The sequence below is a fragment of the Periophthalmus magnuspinnatus genome, chromosome 16 (genome assembly GCF_009829125.3).
Source record: "Periophthalmus magnuspinnatus isolate fPerMag1 chromosome 16, fPerMag1.2.pri, whole genome shotgun sequence".
Lineage (NCBI taxonomy): Eukaryota > Metazoa > Chordata > Actinopteri > Gobiiformes > Gobiidae > Periophthalmus > Periophthalmus magnuspinnatus.
The window spans coordinates 21,089,420-21,114,897 of NC_047141.1; the positions used below are offsets into that span (position 1 = coordinate 21,089,420).

Consider the following 25,478-nt stretch of genomic DNA (forward strand, 5'->3'; position numbering starts at 1 on the left):
TCTAGGAACCTGTCTGGACATGCTGCCTCAGTGCAGACAAGGCAAAGTGCTCGGATTGCACTTGGTGTCAACTGACCAAGCAACACACTCACCCACAGGAATGATAGCACATGTGAGTGGATCAAATTTTATTATTTACATAAAAAATATTTCAAATCTCACAAAGGAAAACTGTACAAAATATTATCATAGTACAAAAACATTTCAAGTCACAAAATAACATAATAACAACAAATTAGAATTAATTTTAAAATATATTATTAAAAAAATGAATTGCATTTCTCATTCAGATCATTAATAATAAGCTCTTGACCTAATTTCAATTTCATAATAAATGTCTGTGGTCTAAACAGCTGCAAGCAGCTTTGTACTTGCACCAAACAATGTGCGACCCCAGGATTTAAATTTGACAAGTCAAATCTAGTGATTTAGACTGCCCTAAAAATAGCACCAACAGCTATTGTGAAGTCAGACAGGTTAAGAAGGGGCTTTCAAGTGGTTAGGGGCAACACAAAACACAGCCAACGAAGCGAAATACACTTACATCATTAAGTTCAATTTAGCATATTGATTTGGCTGAAAATTATTATTCACCATGAGTCCAGACATGGGGTGAGCTTAAAATATTGTGCTGTTTATACACATTTTACACAGGCTACATTAGGATTTATCCCAGGTTTGTTGGACACTAGTTAGTGTGAGAGAGCCGTGGTCAAACAGTTTGTGTGGCAGAGAGCTTTTGGAAGTCCAAGTATCTGTTTTTGGATCATAGGATTCAAATGCGTCTGAATCTTGAATGACATCATGACTATTGATATAGCGCCCCCCAGTGACATACAGTTTATTGTTGAGTACTGAGACTGAGTGGTGCATCCTCCTCTCCTTCAGGTTGGCACATTTAATAAAACGATTGGACTTGGTATCATAGGCGATCATTCTCCTGGTATAACCTGGAAAACATTGTAACACAGATTTTGATGTAATACTCATGTAACACTCGTTTTGCATGTTCATCTCTCTATATTTTTTTTATTTCTGTGGTTGCTGAAAAATTTGCCATCTAACTCATAGCTATTCATATAATATGTGTGAATTCAGTACTTTATGCGCTTCTTCTTAGCTAACCTCTTATGACCGCTAACTGTTTGGGACGGACACTGTCACTGGCAGATTGCTAAACATTGATGAACCAATAAAAGTATAGAAACAGACTTAGTTTCATTACCATCAACTGAAAATCAGACACATATACCAAATATTAAAATCCATATAATCACATTTTGCAAATTATTTTCCAGTACATTTTAGTTTGGAGTGAAATAATAATATACCTCCAATTATGTATATTTTGTCATCTATAACTGCAGCAGGTGCAGATACATTCTTCACTGTCCTGTTCTCCATCTTTGACCACATGTTCCGGGCAATGTGATAGACCTGCAGAATAGAGATGAGCTTTGGTGAAGTGTGATCGATGGAGTGAGGAAATGGGAACAAAAATAAAGATGGATGAAGGCACAAATGGTCCACACACACTCACCTGGATCAGTCTGACTGGGTTCTGCATGGCATCCTCTCCTCCAAACATGTAGATCCTCTGGTTCGTGGCAGCTACAGCCGGGTGCAGCACAGCTTCAGGTATTGGGGCCATGGATTCCCACTGATTGAACATACTGTTGAATCTATTTATAGATTGAGGTATTGAGGATTGAAAATATTAGGCATTGTTAAAAATTTGTGCTTTTTTCTTACCTTTCCACAGATGCTGTCACTCGCCTGTCTGACCCGAGCCCCCCCAGGACAAAGATAAAGTGTAGGTAGGAGAGGGTCTGATGAGCAAATCGTGGCTGTAACATGGGTTCAGCGAGTCTCCACTGGTTGGTTTTGAGAGAAAGGGTGTACACAGTAGAGGTGACCTGGCTGTACTTTGCATTAGTTGTGAGGCCTCCGATCACATACAGCACACTGTGTAGAGCCACATATGAGGCCTTGTAAAGGCGGATAGGCAGCTTGGCCAGCCTTTGCCAGCTCTCTGTCTGCTCCTCAAACAGCAAAGCCTCTCTAGATGTCTGCTCATTGTTCTTCCTGCCCCCTACAACCACCAGTCTGTCCTGGCAGGTGTAGCGCCGCTGAGCCACCCACAGTTTGTTGAACTCTGTGTCGTGTATGTATTTGGTGCTTACAGAGAACATAAGTCGTCTCACAGACTCAATGAGTTCAGTGCAGAGAGTGGATGACTGGATTAGGGGGTCACTGGCGATGAACTGGAAGAGGTAGGTGGGGTGGATGTAGCGCAGACGCACCTTTTTAAACAGATCACTTATGGCACCCTTGCGAGACAGAGGGTCATGGTGGATCCAGGCCACGAGGGTCTCAAACACCTGCTCCTCCTCCGCACATAGGTCATCCTCCTCCAGGTAACGCATCAGCTCAGGCAGAGACAGCTCACACAGCTCCTCTGAGGCTGACACATCGGAGAAACTCTTCATGGCCATTTCCTTCGCTTTGACCCGTAAACTCTCACAGTGCAGGATTTCAGACAGACGGATCATGCTCAGGCAGTTGTCTGGACTCAACTGCATCTGAAGAAAAGTGGAACAGGCCTCAAAAAGTCGTCCATATTGAAGCATGGCTGCGGTCTGCATCAGGGGCAACACATTGTTCATGTGGATGCTTACTACTCCAGTGTAAACATAGTCTATAATAATATTCAGAATGCCTGGGTTGATGCTCTTTAGTACAATTTTGGACTGCTGTCTCTCCATAAAGTTGTTGCAGAACATAGCTCTGAAATAGGGGCTGCTGGAGGCCAGGACATTTTTGTGACAGGGGATCTCAGTCTGGTCTGAGCAGAGCCACACATCAGTGAGAATGTTCTCCTGTCTCAGTGTGTTCAGCTGTAGCAGCAGACTGCACGACTGCTCAATGTCTCTGAAGTGAAACAGCTCCACTGGCTCAAGGTCCATGCTGAAGGAGAAAATAAATCGAGTCACTTTCATGGGCTGAGTAGACAAATCAAAACAAAAAAAAATATGATACATTTAGCAACCTCTAACAATATTAGACTGTCAACTACATAAAATGGGAGAATACCAATGGCCTCAATACACTCACTGTCCAATTAGAATGTTTTGGCTTCTATGTAAACCAATTAAAAATTATTTAAATAACTTAAGATTTTTTTTCAAAAATATCAAGATTGAGTAGTATACTACATTACATCGTAAGTAAGAAATATAAAGCATTAAAATAGCTATGTTCAGGTTCAGCCAGTTTTCTGACTCATGCTACCTGTCACTTACCTGTTTCTCTTTCAGCTTTAATCTTTGTTCCTCTTTGTATTCAGTGAAAGACCTCAGCAGTAAACCTGACGTCTTGACATTTTTCCTCTCTTGCTCGTCGCTCTCGTGCAGAAGCTAGGTCACTGAGCGTTTTGGATGGGCCGTCTCTTTGTAGCGTGCATTGCAGTTTGTTGTTATGGTTCTACACCACGAGGCCCTGTGTACATTCCACCACTAAAAATAGACCTGCTCTTTGGCAACACGGCTGTAGACTTTCATGTGACTAGCCAAAATATTTCCCCCATATCCATCAGACTGCATCACCTCATCTACACTTATTTTCAACACTGCTCCGTCCTGCTGCGATGTCTCTATTACTATTGACTCATCATTGCCATCTCAGATTTTACCTCATGATTGTACCGATAAAGTCCCAGTAGTTGGTCAACTGCTCTGTTTATTGCCTGGTGCAACATCACGGTCCTAAGTATTTGGTTTCTGAAGATGGAACATAAACTGGAATGTCATTGGGGTCATGGTCTATTCCTTGAAAATTTACTAGCTTCAGACGTCTTTCTTTGAAAAAGGCATAGCACCATAGATATATATTCATAATGTATCTTAGAATAATCTGTGGACGATCTGGTGTAAAAAAAAATTCAATTTAAGTGTCAAAGCCAGAAAGCATTCAAATAACCCAGTGTTACTGGATAGAGCAATGGCATGTTTTTCTTGTTGTCTAGACTTGATGACAGAGTTTGATAAATACTTGAAATACTCTTATGCTTTCCTGGCCACAAGAGCGCAGTTTGGTGTGGGAGCCCATGACAACAAACACAGCAAATACCTCCGTTGTTTTCCTTTATAGACTACCATATGGAGTTTGCTTTACCAGGTGCAGTCACATAAGCTCAGTTATTTTACTTTGTCATGAACTTTGGAAACTTGGGACACTACACACAAATGCTGTTATTATCCTATCCTGATTAACTTATGCATGAAAAAATAAATGGCACCATCTAGTGGTTCATAGTGAATAAACTAGCTGCCTTGGTACAGTGTATGTAGAATTTCGTATATGAGCTACATTTATGTTTATTTTTAAAACATAATATATATACACACATATACACAAATCATTGCATTCTTGAGGTTGATAATTTGCTTTGCGGACACCAAACTGGCATAAGTTGTAAATCATGAAAGAAAGTCTTGTAAAAAAGAAAGAAAGAAAGAAAATTAAAACTCTATTCAACCTCTCTGCACCTTCTGACAGGCTTGTTTAGACTTAGAGAATGGTAAATACTTTGACATAAAATTGCTTGACTTGACCGGAGCAGGAGGAGCACAATGTCTACTATCTAAATTTTTTATCTTGACAAAGCATTTGTGGAAGTTGTCTCCCTCAAGCAACTTTTTTTATTTTTTTCTATTTTTAAAGGTTAAGTCTCAGACTTGTGTTACCAAGCGGCAGTAACACTGTAGCCTCCCATCGCCTCCCTCTGTGTTTACTTTTCATATAAACAAACTATTTTCCCTCTCATTCGCATTACACTGAAGAAGACAACGCTTTCATTTTTGGGAAAGCAGGTTGTTGTTAGCAATTTAAGGTTCATTTTGCTTTGAATGTTTGTTTTGTATTTTGTGGTTGACTTCATGTACCTGGAGATATTTTGTTGTTATTTTATCTGACACACAAACTTTGTATTAAGGTTTGTGAATAGAGTAATAATTTAAGAAAGTTGGATGCATCTGAGAGAGAAAACAAAACACAATGATTGTTAGGAGGAGGTCGAGAGCTTTTCATCCTTTGTTCAAACCTAGATAATGAGTCCTTTCCATCTGTGTTTGTACAATGAGGGTGACTTTATTAAAATCAAATTGGAAGAGGATGGAGACCATAGGCTGGCTTTGTTTAGCCCTGAGCAGCTCCATCTCAGTGTATTAGGCCAGAGTAAAAGAGCAATAAGATGAAGATTACAGAGATCAGCTGCTCTAAAACCACATTCAAACCACTTGTCTTTTCTGTGGATGGGAAGGTATGTGGCCTGAACTTTTGCATGTGTGGATGGTAGAAATATTACTATTTAGCATTTGTGGGAGTGCGCGAGTCACTCTTTATGGGACTTTCTTACATTAAAATACATACCTGAACCTGACTTGATCTTATATGGGGATGTATGGTATGACCATGTCCTATTGAATGTGTGTGGTTAGTATTTAGATGCCGAGTCCTTTGATCAATGAACGAGATTACGTAAATTCAATATGTTGGATAAAAATCGGAACAAATTGGAGATTTACTTTTCTATTGACTTGGCAGTAATACTCAGGATGAACTAAACTATGAGCTATTTGTGGATATCAATCTTTGTCTTTAAAAAAAAAAACATTTAAAATTATCTAAACAAGTAATTAGAATATATTTATAATTCTGTTCTATTGTGAAAACTTGCTTTTTGATTTTATGAATTAGTCATGAATATCACAATTGTATCCACTAGGTGTCAGGGCAACTGTATTCAAATATCAGAGTGGCCTGGGTCAAGAACTTATTAGGAGGTCTTATAGATAGATGCATAACTTTGAATACAAATAGACTTAAAATACAATAGTGAGCCCATATATACTTGAACTCTTATTATTTTCTTAATTTTTTTGTTTGATTTATACAAAAAACTAAGATATTTTTGTATAGCAGTTACAAAACCCTTGATGATTCTCGGAATTTTGTGTTTGCAATTCCTCCCAACATCTAAAAATGTTTAAAAAAAACCCAAAAAAAACAAGTAAAATAGAGGAACTTTATTCTTTCATGTTATATTGTATCATGAATTAAAAAGAGAGGAAAGAGATATAATGAATGAATATGTATTCCTTTGATGTTAAAGTTCAACAGGACATTTAGACATTCAGTGAGAATTGTAACCTCAGGAGTTGTCTGTGTGCCATGGGGCATATCTCCCAGGTCTAAAGAAATCCATGATGAGTAACATAGTGAGTCTAATCTAGCTTTGATGGAGAGACATTCACACAATAGAGGAGAGAAAGAGCGAGCAAGAGAGAAAGAGACTGGAGAGAGAGGGAGAGAGAGAGGGAGAGGTTTTGAGGGGAATTCTTTTGAGACCAAAACCAGACCTGCTTTAGTGATGGGAAGGTAATGGTGTATTTCCATGAAGGCTCTTTTTCTTGCACACATGCTTGCGTGGTCTTAGCAGGCTTACAGTTAGCTACTTAAAATTCCTCTGACGTAACCAACACATGCAAGACTACATGTTATTTGTTAAGGAATAATACAGCTTTGTATCATAATAGAAATGTGGCAGTGAAGACAGAAAATACTTTATGTTTGCTTATTGTGTTACTGTGCTTACTGTATGGCCTTCCCTGATGCTCTCCCAAGGTCCCGCTTCTCTATATAGTGGTCATTGTAGTGGCTCACATACATTCGACAGCATTGCGTATGTGCTAGATTTTGTGGAGAAAGCTGTTGAAATTGATATTCAGCTTGCAACAGGAAGAAACCGACATCTTTAAGGCGTCCAGGCACCCAGGTATACCCAAGGACCAGCAGCAAGGGCAGTCCTGAAATGACTCAAGGGAGCAACCAAGAGAGAGAGAAGACTGCTGATAAAATAAAGCTAAAAACGAACAGAAAAATACTTAGATAGTGGTGTTGATGTTGAGATAGGCAGAAGGCAGTGCGTCCAAAACATGTAAGACAGAAAAACTAGAAACATGAGATTTAGGATTTTGAGAAATGGAATTAGTTTTTCTTCTCTCCTGTACTATATTATGAACAGCTGTAAAGACAACCGCATATATGTACATGAGGTTAATAAATATACTTCAGTGGGGTGAACAGTGACACAGGAGGTTAAAAGGGTTGCCAACTACATGTACTTTAAATCAGTGACAATAGATTAATGAGTATGCTGTTTATACACATTAAAACATTTTTAATTGTTCAGACTATATGGGCCCTTTTACAGTGTGTTTGCTTTGTTAAAAAATATATTTATAAAGATTTACTGCTAGTTTAGTGAACAATGTTAAGGGCCCACAGCTAATGCATAACATTTTTAAGTTAACAACAGTACGTGTATGTCACTTGAACAAGAGACCCACAGGTGAGTAAACAAGCGCTCTCTCAGACCATTCAGTGCATACATGCTAATTGCATTGTTAAAAGTTAATAATTATCTTAATAATGAAAAGTAAATAGGCAATGTCTTTTTGCAGTGGCAAGTGCAATTGTCTCTTGTGTTTGTTTATGTTATACTCTTCGGGTTCCAGGAATGACGCATACTCCTGTAACTAAGAGCTTTAGGCATGATAACTTATTGACAATGGCTATTTGTGCACCAGGTTATTATTATTTGTTTGGTCTGGACACTGCATGTTAATGTACATGAGGTATGCATTTAAACATGTTCAACTGTAGCCATGGGCTATTTTTTATTTGTTATCCCGCATTTGCTCTCACAAACACATTCTCATTCATACACCAGTGTACACAGACCCTGGAGGAGAGGCATATACCGTGTCTTGCTGAAGGACACACTGGCAGCATGCACGTGTTAAAGCTAGGATTCAACCACCAGCTTTTGGACAAGTAATGTGCTTTCTGTCTATTTCTTTCCCCTCTCTTTTTGCAGTCCTTATCTGCTCTTTCTGTCCACATTTTTTATCACATGTTGTAAACTAGTTGCACCACTCTTCTTCCTCACTCTTGCAGACAGCAGAACAGCCTGGCCTGTCCTCCTCCACTCCTCCCTGCCTTTCTCATTTACCAACACTGATTGCACTCCTCATGACTGATAATGCAGCTTTGGGATGATGTGTTTACTGACCTTGTCCAAGATTGTGATATTGTGTTACAACAGTACCATCCTGTGCTTGTGCCTTCAGTAACATTGAGGTCTTATCAGGTAGGAGAAAAGCTACAAATGTTTTTTCATGCCTCCTACTTGTTCAGATGGTTTATATCTTTTAGGCTGCTCACATCACTCCATAATGGAACTTTTTCAGGTTATTTTTCTGACTTTATGTTTTATATATATATATTTTTTTTTTTTTCCTCACTGAGTAGTGTAGGTCAGACTTCATTTAATGTTGCCTCAAATCCCCTCTGCTGATGATAAAATATGAGAGAACAGAAAATGCAGACTTAAGTTAAAACAGATATCCAGTTACCTTTAGTTTATGTTTATGCACACTTTTCAGTTTAAGTACACATTACGCTTATAATCAATTTATTTGTACTACGTTTGTAATCGCATCTAACTGCAGAAAGCTAAGTACAAGGAGTAAGAGGTTTACAGTTGGTGAACAGTTATGTAATGGAGCAAACCTTTGCTTGTTCACAATATTTCTCTTAATGACCTTTGGTTACAGTGGTAAAATTCACACCAAACAAGGCAGTTGCAATTAAATAAATGAGAAAAAATGGCAGATCGGCAAAATCATTGGTAGTTGCGGGTTTTGTCAGATTTGATAGACGCCCTAATTATCTTTGTATGTCCCAGCAGAAGTTTGGCTTCACTGGATGTGTTGGCTTTGTTGATCTATAATTGCCAGCTCCATTCTTCTGTTTTTTGTTTTTGTATAAAAAAAAAAAAAAAAGTAAATCAAGGATTTTCTATATGCAGTATACAATGGGTCAATGCAGAGGACAAACACATCGTTATAGAGACAATAAAGTGTACCTTAACTTTAATAGACTGGTGATGGAAATCAGTTCAGTTGATACTTACATGACCTAAACAGTTGAGGTATGTTATGTTAAAATGCTTACTTATGGCCCAAATATTGTCCATAATTTGTACTTTTAAAAATGTTTGTATTAAACACCAGTCCAGTAGAAACTCTCTTGTTGAATATGAAGAAACATATTGAGGGGAAGAGCATTATTAAAAACAATCAGTCAGATTATAGAGCCACATAACTGCAGCCTACAGCTCGGTGTGTCTGTGGAGTCCCTTCAGTTGAATATAGACCACTCTCACACAGGCTCCAGTGCAGCACCAGCAGAAATTACTGTTATATTCTCCACCACAGTCACAAGTCAAATAGTCATTAAAATGCATACACATAATCTTTTATCTTTTCGTTTAATATTTCCCTAAAAATTCAGAGTAAACAACTGTGATTACATTTTTGCAAAGCCAAAGTTAATCAAAAGGGCTGATTAAATAAAAGAATAAAAGCTGGTGTGCAAGACATCACATGAATATAAATGGCACAGCACACACTAACACTAAGTTGTTTAAATAGATTTTACGTATTGTAAAAGTTGTTAAAATTCACTTACTTTAACAAACTTTCGTTCTGTTTTTTATGTGTTCTATTTCTCCATTCAGCCAACTATCATTAATGAAAATGTATGTCTATGTTCTGTTCTATCTTCTCATTTGTTCCCCTGTTCATGATCTAGATCAGGGGTGTCAAACACATTTTCACCGAGTGCCACATCAGCAAAATGGCTGCCCTCAAAGGGCCAGATATAAAATAACTCTAACTACTTTTTTAACTTGTTAATTAACTGTTTCTGTATTTATTACTCATTCAACTTACAGATATTGTATATGCATTTGCCAAGATGTAAAAATATAACTGTGTAACTGCGTATCTCCTGATAAAATTACATTTTAAGACCATCATACCTTTTAATTTATCCTGTGGAGGGCCACATTTGGCCCGTGGGCCTTGAGTTTGATACCTGTGGTCTAGATGAACCATGTAGGCCCAGTCTGGGTTGGAGTTATCAAGTGCACATCACCTTTTGCCCCTAATAAAGAGATGCACTCAAGGCCATGGAGAGTAGCAATATCTGTTTGAATGTTTTTGGAGATGGGGAATAATGCATCTTTAATGTCAATGGGTATGGATCTCCACCGATCCATGATCTCCACAGACCTGATTTCTTACTTACCCTGGTGGTGGCAGATCATCTGCTTGTCTCCATGGAGATGTTATTGCTTTGCCTGGATTTTTCCACAGAAACTTGTTCTGAAGTTCAAATTCAAGTCTCTTCAGGGAGACCTACGGGTGGCATGTCCACCACTAGAAATTGTACATGGTGCTGCCTAAGCAGTGTACAAGAACTTGAATGGTTGTCACTGCCAAGTACGTCCTTTGTGGTCATAGCAATTAAGCAATTCAAATCAAAATGTTATCTCTTTTGAATGGGGAAAGGTCCTCACTGGGTCCTCACAAAGCCCTTCAAATTAGGAAGAAATTGTTTGTCTGAAACCCCTGAATCACATATAGTGATTTCTTTGTTGATCTGATGAGTAATATTGTCGTAAAACACAGTACCTTTTGTGCATAATGTTTTGCATGGCAGCAAAAGCATTTAGCGATCTCCCAGTCATTGAGGAATTAGCTCATAACCTTGTGCTGTACCGCTCTCTGTTTCTCAATAATCTCCAGTGCAAACTTTGTGTGAACTCTACTGTGTATAATGCCTTCATTCAGGAGTCAATAGCATGTGGAACAATAGCACACTGCCAAATCTGCAACAAGCCCATAAATGCACGCTACATTTGGGACAAACATTTCAGGTTTTGTTTTCATGCTGGGTTTTTCAGTCTGTGTCTGTATGTGGCTGTGAGGTCTGAATCATGTCAAGGCCACAAGATACCTCCCACTCAGGAGTTTAGGAGGAGCCAAAAACACTGTTGTTTTGCAAATATTACATTTTCGCCTTAAACACAATGTTCTCTTTTCTTCAGAGGTTGGGAACAACCTCTGCTACAAGGAGTGTGCTATAGAGTGTCTTTGCAGCTTTATTTTTTTTATAATGACACATGCTATAGAGCCCAAAATGTTTTGTTCTTGTCTAAATGGTAAAATTTGTTAGTGTCACAAAACAGGTTTGAAATCCTCAGTCCATGGTTTGGTGACTTTCCTCCAGGAGCTCAGATCCTCTGTGGAGTGAAGAGTGCTCCAGCAGTGTCCACTTTACCGTGTCAATTTCCTTCTGTCACATTGTCTCATTCTTAGTCCACCAGCGTCCTCAGATACTGTCTGTGCTAATGCTTTCTCTGCTCCTCTTCACTATCTCAAAAACTCCTTCTGTTTTTAACTGCTGTTTTTGCTGCAAAAAAATGCCATGGTTTTTAAATCAACAAATTCCCCTAATCCTTTTAAATAAACAAGTTTCACATTTCTATTAGAGTTAAGCTTAATGTGTCTGGATAAGACACATATTTATAAATTGACTTTTTATGCCAGTCCAAAGCCTGGATAAATGGAAAGATTGCATCATTTAAGAGCACAAAGAAGCAAAACATTTGTCAAATCAGTATGTATGAAGGTAGACTCCTTTCATTTTTAAAACACGTCTTACATTATTCACTGATGTGACAGCCAGTGAAAGCTAGGTAAAACAACACAGTGCATTTAAAATGTAGATTGAGAATTTGGGAAATCAATTTATAATGTTAGTATTACAATAATTAGATGTTTTCAGCATTTACCAATGAACTTGTTGAGTTTCAACTTTATTCTTCTTCTCATGATATAAGCAAACTCCTGTAACCCTTTCCTTTGATGATTGTGTCAAATTGACCTTCTCACTATCAAAATATAACTGTTACTTTCATTTCTGTTCCAACATATTGTTTTACATAGTGACCATTTTTTAAACACTGTGGGTACGTGGTGGCTGAATGCTGGCCTTGACCTTATATATTTCCAAACTCCACCAGAGATAATCCCATTGCTTCAACTCACAGCATTGAAACTGCACTGAAATCCTTTGTGAAGGACTGACTGTTGGAAAACTCTTGGTGACTTTGCTTTTCTTGTTTGTCTGTGTGTGTCCAGGAAAAGGGATGACAGAGCAAACAGAGCAGCAATGTGCGTGTTAGGAGGATGCTGTGATGGCGGAGAGTAGCAGAGCAGTAAACCTGGAGGCCCAGAGCTGAGATGGTAATGCACGTCACATCAATGAGATTTCACCAGAGGAAGTTAAGAACAGGGTCGGCCTCAAATCAACAACAATGGCACTGTTAATGCTGCAGTCTTACATTTTCTCCACTTTCAATTCCTTCTCTTAATTCCATTTTAATATTGTCCTCCTGTTTCCCCTGGCAATAACAAAACAATTCCATTTAGTGTTATTTAGTTATCTTCTCTTCATCTGTCAATTTGTCATGGTTTTAATAATGATAAATGAAAAAAAAAAAAAAAAAATATATATATATATATATATATATATATATATATATATATATATATATATATATATATATATATATATATATATATATATATATATAAATATGTAAATTTTTTTACACCATTTAGGCATCATAGACAGAACAGACTCCTGTCACCCAAGATATTTATCATTTCACCATACTTGTCACTAATGTGGAGAGTGTATTGTAATGAATGACACTTTAACTGTGCTACTTGTTCTTGGCCTTAGTTGGAGATGTTTAGGAGCTATCTATATCCAATATTTAATAATTATATTGTTACAATATACAGTTTTACTAGTTTTCTCAGTGCTAATGTTGAATGTCTCTGAATTAGTTACCTTCTTACCTTTGTTACCAAGGCCATTTGTGATTTTACTTACAAAAGACAAAGGTAAACAGAATACTTAGTACAGGGGAGGAAACTGGATGGGTTTTAATCATGTTTGACAATTAAATGATAAAAAGTGGTTGCCTAGTTTAAAAAAAAGTGTGAGTGGGGCCAGAACAAAGTAAGAATTGCAAAGAGATAACAACTTGACCTTGAAAACCATTTTTAATTTACAACATGTCTCCTCTGCGTGTGTCTAAAGGCTGGGCGGGTGGCATTAGTTTGGGAGAGCCACACCACTGTGTACGAAATCAGCTGCACTCTTCATTGAGCCGCACACTCCAAAGGAAAGAAAACAGCGCTAATCATTGCCCACACCCACTCTCCTTTCCTCTCATTAAAATAAGTCTGTCAGGGCCAGGCCTCACACTGGTTCTTTGTTAAGCACTCTTAATTGAACTTGAGGATCTTTAATGTGCCATTATTCAACTACTCAGTCTGTGTGCTCTCAGCTGCTCTGGCCAAACTGCCCTCCATGCTAGAATTTATTTTCACCCCCTCCCCTCCACTGCATAGCCATCAACATCAGCTGGGAAGAGGGTTGCTCTGTGATGCGTGGAGTGGGGAAGGATGTGGACTTTTAATACGAGAGAGAGAACAAACGCTGCCTCTGTGCCAATCGGGAGTTTCATCATCAGCCGGGGCAAAAGGAGGAAACCGGAGAGAAAATTAGTAAAGCACAGTTATTAGGCGAGACAAGGCCACGGTGACACCAATGGTGACACATGCAGGGCCACAAATTATTCGGGCGAGGAGACGCTGTAGGGGAGGTGGCAGCTGGGGCTAGCACAAACATATGATGCCAACAGGGGATTAAATCGTCTTCAGTATCTGGCTCAGTGGGATGAGAACAAAAGGCTGCACTGGGATTAGGACCATTACTTCACTCTAACAGCGCTGGACGCCTCATGGAGCAGGGGTATCTGTAATGAATGAGGTGGGGTTTTAAATTCACCAGGCGTGACCCCCTATGGACACAAGGAGAAGCCTATAATGATCATACCAGTGTGAGGCCTCTGTATATTGAAAGTAATAGAGTAGCCTACACACTCAAAGAAGAATGATGTTATCCAGGGCCATTTTAAAGTATCAGTAGGCCCTGGGGCTGAGAGATGCCGGAGGCCACCCTCAAATATGTTTCATAAAGCTTGAAAAATAAATATTAAAACTCAACTCCTCAACCAATCCTGACCTGATATTTGTCATTACATAGAGACACAGCACAATATGGATAATTCAACAACAAAACAAAGCAATTTGATATGAACTTTAACCTTAATTAAATGTAAAAAGTTATACCTAACTTTGGAAAAGTACTATGAAGAAGTCATTCAAAAGAGGTCGGAGAGACGCGCAGTGAAACGGCCTCTCACTTGGCCTTGGGCTGTAAACCTTTGTATTAAGCCCGCCCTGCTGTGTCCTCAAACTATTTGTAGTAGTAAATTCTAACAATGGGCCAAGTAAAATAACAGTGTTTTGTGGAAATTCACTCCACTAGAGATAAAGTTGGATGATAATTTATATTTTTCTGTCAAAATAGTCAGATCCAAGTACGCCACTAATGAGGGCGCCAATTAACAGAAAAACGTGTGCATGTACAACTAAAATGTATCCAAATTAGGCACAAGAAACACATTTATAGTTATGTTCACATTTTCAAATCATATTTTAAAAACTACTTAAAATAGTTCATGGTTTTAGAAAAATAAAAAAAATATATAAAAAAAATTATATCCAAAATCATACTTTATTTTACACCTTTCATTGTAAATGTATCTGACTACTACAAGCACATGTTATCTATCTGTAATGAATGAGTTTGGGTCCTTCTCTCATACGAGCCTGACCCCCCTAACCCCTGCATGGGTGCAGAGATCCCTAATGATCACACATTTACATGTATTAAAAGTCAATGAGAGGCGGCTGGAGTGTTGATCACAGGACACAGCTATGATGAGAACAGACACAGATGTTTGCCCACTGGTTCAAACATGCTCACCTTTGCCACGTTACCCCTGAATTATTTATCTTCAAGTCATGCTGAAAATGCCAAAGACACATTACAATATTTTCCCCTTTTGTGTGATACTCAACCAGCAGGATAGTAGGATGCACGCTTTTGGGAGTGCTGGCTCTATATGGCATATGTATAAGTGATATAGGGGTGACACAGGTGGGGCTTGTTTTATAAAAAGGAAATTGCTGCATTCAGTCTTGTAAACAAAGAGATGGAGACAAACCCACTACGACTCCCTATGCAATACTGTAGTGATTTGCTCCAGATAACCCCAGTTGGTGTCTGGGTACACAAACTTAATATAAACTCTGCAAGCTGATCATTTTCTCAAGAGCTGTAGGAAATTGGATTATGGTGAACTGGACACTGCCTTTTTTTTTGTAACTTGTATTTTTACATAATAATACTACACAGTTAAAGATGCACTATGTAACTTTTTCCGGTGGACGGTCCGCCACATGCTTGTCTTCATAGATATGTTATTACTTTGCTGGGAATGTCTACCTGCTTGTCTCTATGGAGATAGATATGTTAATGCCACGTGAAATGCTGCATAGTGCACCTTTAAAAATGCATACTTAGTAGAATTCCAATGTATAATTATAATTCTATTTATACACCCTAAAACATTTGGAACTTGATATAAGCTATCTCCCGTCTACTGCTGTTTCATGTTCCCAGCACTGCCTGTGCCAAATGGGACATCCTGGACAGGAAGCTACAGTGAGATAAGTCTACTTGTTGTTTAGGAACATGCAGTTATCGTCTCCTCCCGCCTCGTCCCCCAAAGCGCTAATGCAGTCTTTATCATGAAAGAGTTAACTGCTTATCAGGACAGCCTTCATTGCTACAGATCAAGAGAGTGACTTAGCTAAAGGGGCCGAACGCTCTTTGATGAACTTCAGAGTTAAATGAGAGCGAGTTTTGCAAGTGAGCTGCAGAGTGGATTCTTCAGGTCTGTGGGGACGGTCCAGGTACAAACAGTGTGAGATATTAACTGAATATACTGACAGTTTCATATTTTGTCATATCAATATACTGATCAAAGGATGGCTTTTGGCTCAGTATACTAAAATATCATCAGTGTTATGCAGGGTCAGTATACACTTTATGTTGATCCCAAGGTAAAGGATAAATGAGGCGATTGCATCAGACAGGGCAGTCAGCATTAAACAGGCTAAATCAATATGCAAATTACTACAGACATACTTTGTATTACAAGATCTTTCACAACCACGGGCTGCAACTTACCCAAAACAAAAAATCTAAATGTTTACTTTTGTAGTAGCATATTTCTCCAATTTCTCCATTCTTTCTGCTGGTCAACAATGCTGGAATGTAATGCAAAGAATTTACCCTTGGAGATAATAAAAAGTAATTCCATCTTAAATCTGCGTATGTGTAGTGTATGTAGTCTCTCTGCAGTAATAACAATACTAACACTAATATACTTTTTGAGTCAGTTCCAAGCCTGGTCAGTGGCTCTACAAAATAACACTCACTGCACTCTAGGGTTGTCAAAAGTATCGAAAATCAGATATTATTCAATACTAAAACTAGTATTGAAACTATATACTCATTTGAGCATCTAGTTTCAATACTAGTTTGAACTACCATAAAACAGTAACATTCATTGGACAGAAATTAGCCTTTTCTTAATAGCTTTAGAATGATCTTGAGCTCTATCACAACAAGTAGACCATATAGTAGCCCTTTTTGTCTAACATTTAAAAGAAGATTGCATATGACTACCTTTAGGTTTACCTTAACCTTAATAAAATTGCTGGAAAATTCCAATCTGGTATTAAATCCCAACACAATATGGAAGCATGGAAGCAGCTCTTTTAAAAGTTTGTAATGGCTTTGACTCTGGGAAAACCACAGTTGTTTTTAGTCTTATCAGCTGCCTTTGACACGGTGGATTACAGCATCGTTCTGTCCTGCCTGGAGACACATGTGGGCTTGAAGGGTACAGCACTCTGTTGGTTTCGATCCTATCTGTCAGAAAAGAGTTTTTCTGTGAACCTAGGACAATTCTTCTCCTCTGTGTCTCCCTTAGAGTATGGTGTGCACCAGGGTTCTACATTAGGGTCAACACTCTTCTGTACATGCTTTCCCTGGGTGATGTTTTTAAAAAGCACAGTGTTGCATTTCAGTGTTTTACAGAAGGCAGTGACCGCCAGTGACAGCCAGACCATAATCAAAGTTCAGCAAGACTGTTGGGGATGTGTAGAGTGAGCACAAACTTCCTGAATAAAAAATAAAACTGAGATTATGGTGTATGACAGTGTGGTTGTGGTGTGGTTGTGGACTCTCGACAAGCACATTATCTCTGTCATAAAGTCCAGCTTCTTTCAGTTGAGGCTTCTTGCTAAAGTAAAGCCCCACCTTCCACAGGCAGATTTTGAAAAAGCAATCCACACGTTTGTAACATTGCGTCTGGATTAGTGTAATTCTTTGCATTTGGGTTTGGACAGGGCTCTCTGTAGTGCTCACAGAATGTCCAGAAAGCTGTAGCTCGTCTGCTGACAAAAAACAGGAGACGAGAGCACATCACACCTGTGCCACCTGCACTGGCCGTATTTCAGATCAGGTGTAAGTCAAAATGTTATTGGTTGTGTTTAAATGTTTGCCCTCTGTGGGCCAGGTTCTTTGAGGGGGTTACTACAGCCCTATACTCCACCCAGAGCCCTTAGATTAGTTGACCAGCTCCTGCTGGCTGTACCCAAATCCAGGCACACAACCGGAGGTGACAGAGACTTTTCTGCATCCAAACTATGGAACCGCCTCAGTCTTTAACACAGTTTAAGACTAGATTGAAAACCCACTTCTTCTCTGGCATTTAATTCAGGATATCCCGGTGTTTTATTGGTGTTTTATTGTTTTTTTCTTCTTTGCCTCTGTATCGTATTATCTGTATATTTGTTTTTGTTGACTTTTTATGTGAAGCATTTTGGGCTGCTGAAGTTGTCTTTAAATGTGCTATATAAATGAAATTGAATTGAATATAGACATTCAGCCATGGGCCACTATTACTTTTGTAGAGAGCAAAAGATTTACTTTACTGAATAGAAAGGGTAAATAGTCCACTACTGCAACCAGATATGTGTTGACTAAACACTACACAAGTTGTTCTGTTTTGATAGTTTTCCAGCGCTCAGCAGGGCAGTACCACTGGACCAAACTTCTAAGATGTTGACGTTCAGTGTGTACTTGAGTCACATCATTCTGTGAACAAACACATAAAGCTATAGATCCCTGCTGTGTTAGGGGCCACACCTCGCCCTTGTGTACAGTATCCCACCATTGTCCCTGGACATCCTCTGAGACCTGCGCCGAAGGTCTGAGCGCACAAATGGGACCTTCTTTGTCCTGCCACAGCCAACAAAGATCCTATATAATCTGTCGCCCTAGGACATTACAATAACACTCTCTATGTTGGGGTTGTAATAACTGACTGCGTTTCGTGTATGCTGATTGATGCTACATGCTGGGACCTTGTTGCAATTATTCAGGGTCTTATTCTTTGCCGTAGCTGCCCCATGCATCACTGTGCTCTGTGTGACAAGTGCATAACATCTCTTGGTGAAGTAGTCCGCTGTAATTGTGTTGGAGTTTCATTTGGTCTCATGGGTGCTTTTGCTAGTTAGTTAATTTGAACAATTCATTTGAAATTTGAAAGTGTTTTTTAAGAAAATAATTCCAGTGCTCCAGAATACACACTTCCAATACTTTATAAAAATACAGAAATTCTAAACTTACAAGGCAAAGAAACTACACAAACTATATATTTTATTTATTTGGTTGTTTGGTGATATAAATATTATGTGTAGTTTGACTTGAACACAAACAGCAGGATATTTAGAGAAAAATATAATAATGTTTGAAAAAGTTATCACAACTATACAGAACATAGTTGAAGATAACAAGACTATGTACAGTAATTAGTCAAAACTGAAAATGAAAAGCACAGACATTGTACTAAAAAACACTATGAACTAAACCAGAGTGCAAAAGGTCACACTACACTGTCCCTCTGGCATTTTACCTTTTAAACAGATATTCCTTCACAAACAGTAATGAATTAACTTGTCACCACAGGGTGTAAAACTATTTAGGACCAGGTCAATAGCTCACTTTAGCGTCTCATCAGACTGAACATTTGCGCTATACTGATTACTGAGAGCAACTCCTTCCTTAGAAAGTCATATGAGCTTGGTGAGAAAATGTGAACACATCTTAATTGCTTCTTTGTTGTCCTCGCATTTGGTTAATAATGAAATCTGCTGCCAATAAATCTCACAAACAGCGTGTTGAGGATGGCAGCCGAGTAGTCATTACAGCTCTGTAGAGATTTTAATCATGCACTCTGCCATTTCTGACTGATACGTGTGCGCCAGTAGACACACAAGTAGACACACAAGTAGACACGCAAGTAGACACACAAGTAGACACACAAGTAGACACGCAAGTAGACACGCAAGTAGACACGCAAGTAGACACACAAGTAGACACACAAGTAGACACACAAGTGCACTGTGATTTGTAATACATCTTCATAATTAGTCTCACAATTATAAGGCAATAAACTGTGCTACACATGGGAGACTGATCCATCTCTGGGATACTGCAATTACCCTGTGAAGACGTGGGCTTGTGACAAATGTTTGCTTTGCGGCTCTGGTTAAAATCCACAACACATATTTAGTCATGAGGAACAGTCTGCGTGGGGCTTGTTTTAGCAAAATACAATTAGATTCATTTTGGAGTTTGGTCATTCATTATAGAAATGTTACTACAATTGCTACAGAAGTACAAAATGTAAATCTGAAATCTGAATCATATTTTCATCATTTCATTGTCCATTTTTCAACATGACATGATAAAGGCTCAGTTTAAAATTCACCAGGGAATTTAATGCAGTTGTGGTTTGTTGTTAGCACCTTAACATATCAGCTCTTTTTGCCCCAACTTGTTTTATAATTTTACCATAATAACTATTTTATGCTATTTTATTTAATACTGTTGAACTTTTCTTTTAGTTATAATAATAATAATGCATGAGTCTTATATAGTGCATTGCCAGACACTCAAAGTCACTTTACAATTCCATGCTTTATTCATATACTTTCCATATGCTTTTTTAATCCTGTTAGGTAATTTCTTATCGCTGCATTTACATTATTGTCTGCATTTACATTTTATTCTGACTTTTTGGCACTCTGGGAATTCCTCTCCTTGTCCAGTCAGTGCTGTAGCAATATCAGACAAGCTGCTCTGTGAGTCCAAATTGGCTTTCCCTCCATTATACCCAAGCGCTAACACATTATACTGCCTGCAGGGCCATACCACGGCTATTCCACCACCCACTACGTTCTATATATACAAAAATAACATGCTCAAGCTAAGATGAAGGCACTGAGTAGTTGTCAGTCTATTACCGTCATTTACATTCTTTTGATTAAGTCGGCTGGATGTCCACATTGCCACTGAGCACACTTGCGTTTATAACATGATGGGATTTCTATCAGCAGGAGATACGGTACAGATATTTCTATTGGGTGTTTGCCATAAAGTAAATACCCCTGACTTTTATAAATGCTTCCAGTCACAATTTTTTTCTTGGGCACAGCAGGGAAATAATAGCAACTTTATTACACATACACGATCGTACGGCACAAAATGTCACACAGTACATAACCTTTTCTCTACAGCAGACAGACCTTTTTCCACATTCAGCTTCACCGCTCACAATCAAAAACATGGCGGATACAAGGCAAACATGCATGGTTTATTCATAGTCACAGAAAACACTCAAACAGGAGACCTCAAGAGCACCAAGGAGGCCAAGCCAAGGTCTGCGGATATAAACAATGATATTCTTACAGGTCATAGTTAAAAGTTAGGTACATTGTCAGTTAAAGGATCACAGTAGCTTATGATGGTTGCTTCGTCTTGGAAAGAGACTAAAATTTCCTCTGAATAATGCTGGGTAAGAGAAATAACATTGTGTGTTACACTGGAAAAACTGACCTATGTATCTCATTAAAGGTAAAACACAAGAACTTGAAGAGGTATGGACATCCTTAATTGACTTTCTCAGGCAGCAATAATTGTGTAATTGGAGTGTGACAACTTATAATTTCACTTTTTTATATTTATTTTACTTTACTTTTACTTTAATTGTGATGTGATAGCTTTGATTTAGCCAAAAAATAAGGTACTATTTGCTGTATAATAACTCTTTCCATTGCAAACGAATAAAAAATGATCACAATGGCTCAGTTTCTGTAGTTTCTATAATTTGTGTAATCCCTGTGTTGCCCAGGTAGGGTCCATAGTAAAAGAACCATCAGCTAGACAGAATTCAACCAATATAATATAATGTTTCTAAATGTCACACACTTTGCACATTTTTAATATTGTTTGGCATGAACAGTTTATGTCATTAAACACAGATCAGACTAATATTTTGGAACTACTACATTTGTAAACACTTGCATAACTGCTACCAGAAAATGACAGTCATCTATGAAGGAGAACATTGAAATGTGGTAGACCATATTATCGTCGAAAAACAGGAACAAAAATGACTTGCAATTTTTTACATTCTTTTCACCAAGATACATGCATGGATGAAATTAAAAGTAAAGGAGAGCCTGAATGTTGATAAGGTCCAATTTGATTCTGTGCAATGCGGAGGAAGAGGTTTGAAAGAGCGCTGGAAGGGGAGACTCTGCCTTCACTAATTGCACAAAAGGAGAATCTCTGGAGAATGGACTCTAGCTCCAGGTACAGCAGTTCCACACCAAACCACTGACAGTTCAGCCCATAATTTATGTAGTCATTTGTGTTATTGAGTAGTCGTGTGTAAAACAAGATCCGTTTTGTAGATAGCATTACATTTTGCCTGAACTTGGCATGTCACTGTAGTAGCACAGTGGATCTTCATTTAGATGTTTGCATGTACATGTTTAACTATGAGTCTAAAAGGTTTTATTAACAGTAGCTTGGTGGGTAAGTGTTTGTCCACTGATCTGAAGGTTGGCGGCTCAAATCACGGTACAGGTTGATGGTGTGATTCCAGCTCCCACAAATGAATACTGTTGTTGTGTCCTTGGGCAAGACACTTAACTCACATCACCACTTGAAGATGCAAAAGTGCTATATAAAAATGTGACATTTTCTGTGCACACATGCCTCAAATTCAATATACAGGATTACACAACCATGCGTGAATCAATTGAAATACAACTTTTAGGAAACATTTGAAGAAACACCATTGTAACATGGTTTATAAAAGTTGATTTCAGATAATACATTCCCTCTAATTATAAAATCCTACTGATACACATAGACACCATTATGACCGCCTGTCAAATACAGACACATGCAATCGTTTTTTTTATTGGATATTTGACACCCACAGCTCATTTGTTGGATCATAGCCATATCCAGCTATCTAACCATCACAATTTGACCTTTATTTAACTGACTTCCTTAAACCTATACATTAACCAAGGCGGACAAAATGTTTTCTTTTACTATCTTGCCCAATACATCAAACAGTGCAATTGTGATTTCATACCCACTATTATGTCTATTTCACTAACAAATACATGGTTCAGGTTCAGGTAACTTAATTTTCTACTCACAGGTAGAATTGGTCTGCAGTCAGAGTTGCTTTCATACAAGATGCCAGCATGTATTTCTTAAAAGTCTACTTAAAAATTGATCTTCCGTCATTTGTACTACCCTATTTGAACTCTGATTTTACCATTCACTGCCAGCCCTTGTCGGTGCGAGTGCAGATGAAGAAGAGGAAATCCTGGGATGACTCGGACGAAGATAAATGATGATCGCTTTTGAATCAGCACACCATAAATAATTGAACCGACAAACAGGTCAGGCCGCTCGAGGGCAGCCAATCCTCACCAAGTCCTGCTCTCTCCCCAGCGCCAATGTCTGTGATCTGAGCTACTGTGGCTTATATGTCACAACTCTTTCCTTTCATACTTTCAAATTCATTTATGCATTATTGCCCAGGAAAACAGGGTTACTTTACTTGAGCCATTGTGAAGGCAACTCTCTATTGTCTGGGGTCTTCTATAGTCACACAGACTCCAGTCCAATGAATACTTCAAATAGAATAGGACCTGATTCTTCCTCAAAAGTACCTCTCATCACCTGTCTGAGAAGTCCCACTCTCGCTCCATGAAGCCATCAAATCAACACTTTTTTATAGAGCAGGTTTTACAAGGACTTGTAACTTCCCCTGACATGATCTTGACATTTGCCCTTTTCTTGTCTGTCCAAGAAATACTGTGAGACACACTTGAACAGGTGCAGGGTTTTGATCACTAATAAATAAAAATGTATAAAAGAGATAAATAAAATAATAATGTAACAGTGTAAGTGGGCGTAGTCTATTGATCATGTTGCTTTTGTTCTTCTACTGTTACTGTATTGTTATTTTAAAGGTGGTTTATGGTACTTTTCTGGTAGAAGACCTGTAACCTAGTCTCCATGGAGATATTATTTTGTATCCCTAGAATGCTCCACAGTATGACATCAAATCTGTCCATCTAAGCCAGACAATCCATCATGACAAGTTACAGGTCAGGTCTGTGGAGAGGTGACCGCACTCACAGTAGGAATGCAAAGTCATACTGTGGAACATTTCAGGCAAAGCAGTAACATCTCTACGAGACAAGAGGTGCCACGTTCCACCAGAAAAATTTCATGGTGCGGATTTAAATTGAAGTTTGTTTTTATACAATTTGTAAAACCTAATTGTTTCCCTCGGTGTCAGTAAAACAGGAATGAACAATAACAATGATTTGAACAAATACTGCTGGCCTAAGAATAATGCATCTCCAAAGTTAGAACAATGAAATATCTGTTGTGACTCATGTTACTTTTGTTTTTCTTCTTTAATATTAGTGGAATTTTACTTGCGCAGTGTATTGAAAACTCTTGACCTGTTAAAAATATAAATCTTCTTTTTCCAGCTGCATAAGTGGCATTCAAATGAAAATACTTGTGAGTATGTACAACCTTGGATGTTGTACTCAGCTGCAGTCTCCAATAGAACGCAAAGAGAGTAAAGTCCTGTATCAATTATTAACTAGAAAAAGTTGCATGTGCACAAAGTAAAAGTTTAAGTTTATTGGCTGTGCCTCAGACCAATTAAAAGTATTGAATATTAAGTGTAAGTAATTTAAAAGTTTCCAGAGGTTTTAAATTACAGTAAATGAACTGCCTCACACATAATTGTTAACATGATTCAGGTGAACGAACAAAGGGAAAACACAATCTGTGGTCTCTTGATGATACATTGTGTAGGTTAAAACAAATTAATGTAAGAAGGGAAATGTAAGGCGTACTTTACCGCATGCTCCAGTGGTGAAACATTTAACAAGTTTATAAAAGGCTGCCTCAACTGCCTTACGTTGTTATTACAGGGACACGCCCATTTGTCACTGGGAATTGGAGTTGTCAAGTGAAGTGCATCTTGGGTAAGGAACACAACTTACAACTGAATTCTTGAGGTAAGGTTAATGTATAGAGTACTATATCACTTGTGTACTCAAAAGCAGAAAATGTAATTGAGCTGTAGTCATCCTTAACATTTTGTTGATTCAGCTAATTGTCAGCACATTAATGAATTCATTTAGACTGGCAGAAAGATGTAAAAGTGGTAGTAGAAATTAGTTACTCTTATATAACTGTTTATACTGTAATCTTGGTCATTAATCCTACATAACTGCATGATTGAGGTGTGGCTGTATTAGTGGTAGTTTTATAGTAATTGGACCATTTCACTATTTAACTTGCAGATTAATGATTAGCTTTGAAGTATGCCCCATGAGTAGGCATCTTCCCAAACTGCCTCATCTTCAGGCTAATGTTTGTCCCACTCTGATATAAATCTCAAGCTCAAATCCACCCACTTTCCTGTAGGCCTCACAGATTACATCCTCTAAGTCTCACCAAAGTTTTGCATTTTAACATTTTTTAAACATAGATAGAGTTATCTTTTCAAAACTGGTATATTCCCAACTTTGAAAACATTGCTAGTTTAGCCTGAAGGAAATTGACCCTTTTCAATCTCTCCTTATGAAGTGTCATAGGTGCAGCGGCTTGTGGATTGTCATGAACGAGCCAGGGCCTCAAAATAAGCGCTCTCACGAAATTGACACCTATTTTAAGTGAAGTGTGAATTGAATTTTAGATTAAGAACATGTTATTGAGCTTTACAATAGCTGTGCGGAGTAGAGGCTCTTGGGCACATGTAAAATTGATTCAATTTTGTGTGCCATGAGAAAAACATTACATTGGAGCATGTTAAGTCAGCAAATAAGAAATGTAGGTCTTGTAACGTTCATGAACACCAAGGCACATGCACATCTGTACCAGTTATATAATTTGATACAATGTTTATAGACATCAGTGTTTTTACAGTACATTGCAATTATAAATACTGATTTCCTAATATAAACTATCCATTCCAACATTTGTGGACTTTTGAATATTGACATTTTTCAGTGACAGTGGTGCTTACCATAGTAATGAAATGA

At 38.2% G+C, this 25,478-nt stretch overlaps 1 protein-coding gene and 1 long non-coding RNA gene across 2 annotated transcripts; one reads left to right on the forward strand and one right to left on the reverse strand.

Moving 5' to 3' along the window:
* Positions 1 to 106: 106 nt before the first annotated feature.
* Positions 107 to 3,451, reverse strand: LOC117383951 (kelch-like protein 38). The gene is made up of 5 exons (XM_033981201.2): positions 3,303 to 3,451; positions 1,753 to 2,967; positions 1,541 to 1,682; positions 1,332 to 1,437; positions 107 to 950 (listed from the first exon to the last, which is right to left on the reverse strand). The coding sequence occupies exons 2-5, from the start codon at positions 2,964 to 2,966 to the stop codon at positions 661 to 663; spliced, it is 1,752 nt and encodes a 583-aa protein (XP_033837092.1). The 5' UTR covers position 2,967; positions 3,303 to 3,451; the 3' UTR covers positions 107 to 660.
* Positions 1,582 to 12,177, forward strand: LOC129456973 (uncharacterized). Its single transcript, XR_008649021.1, has 3 exons — positions 1,582 to 1,638; positions 1,763 to 1,817; positions 12,114 to 12,177. It is a non-coding gene; the product is annotated as an uncharacterized LOC129456973 (long non-coding RNA).
* Positions 12,178 to 25,478: the final 13,301 nt, after the last annotated feature.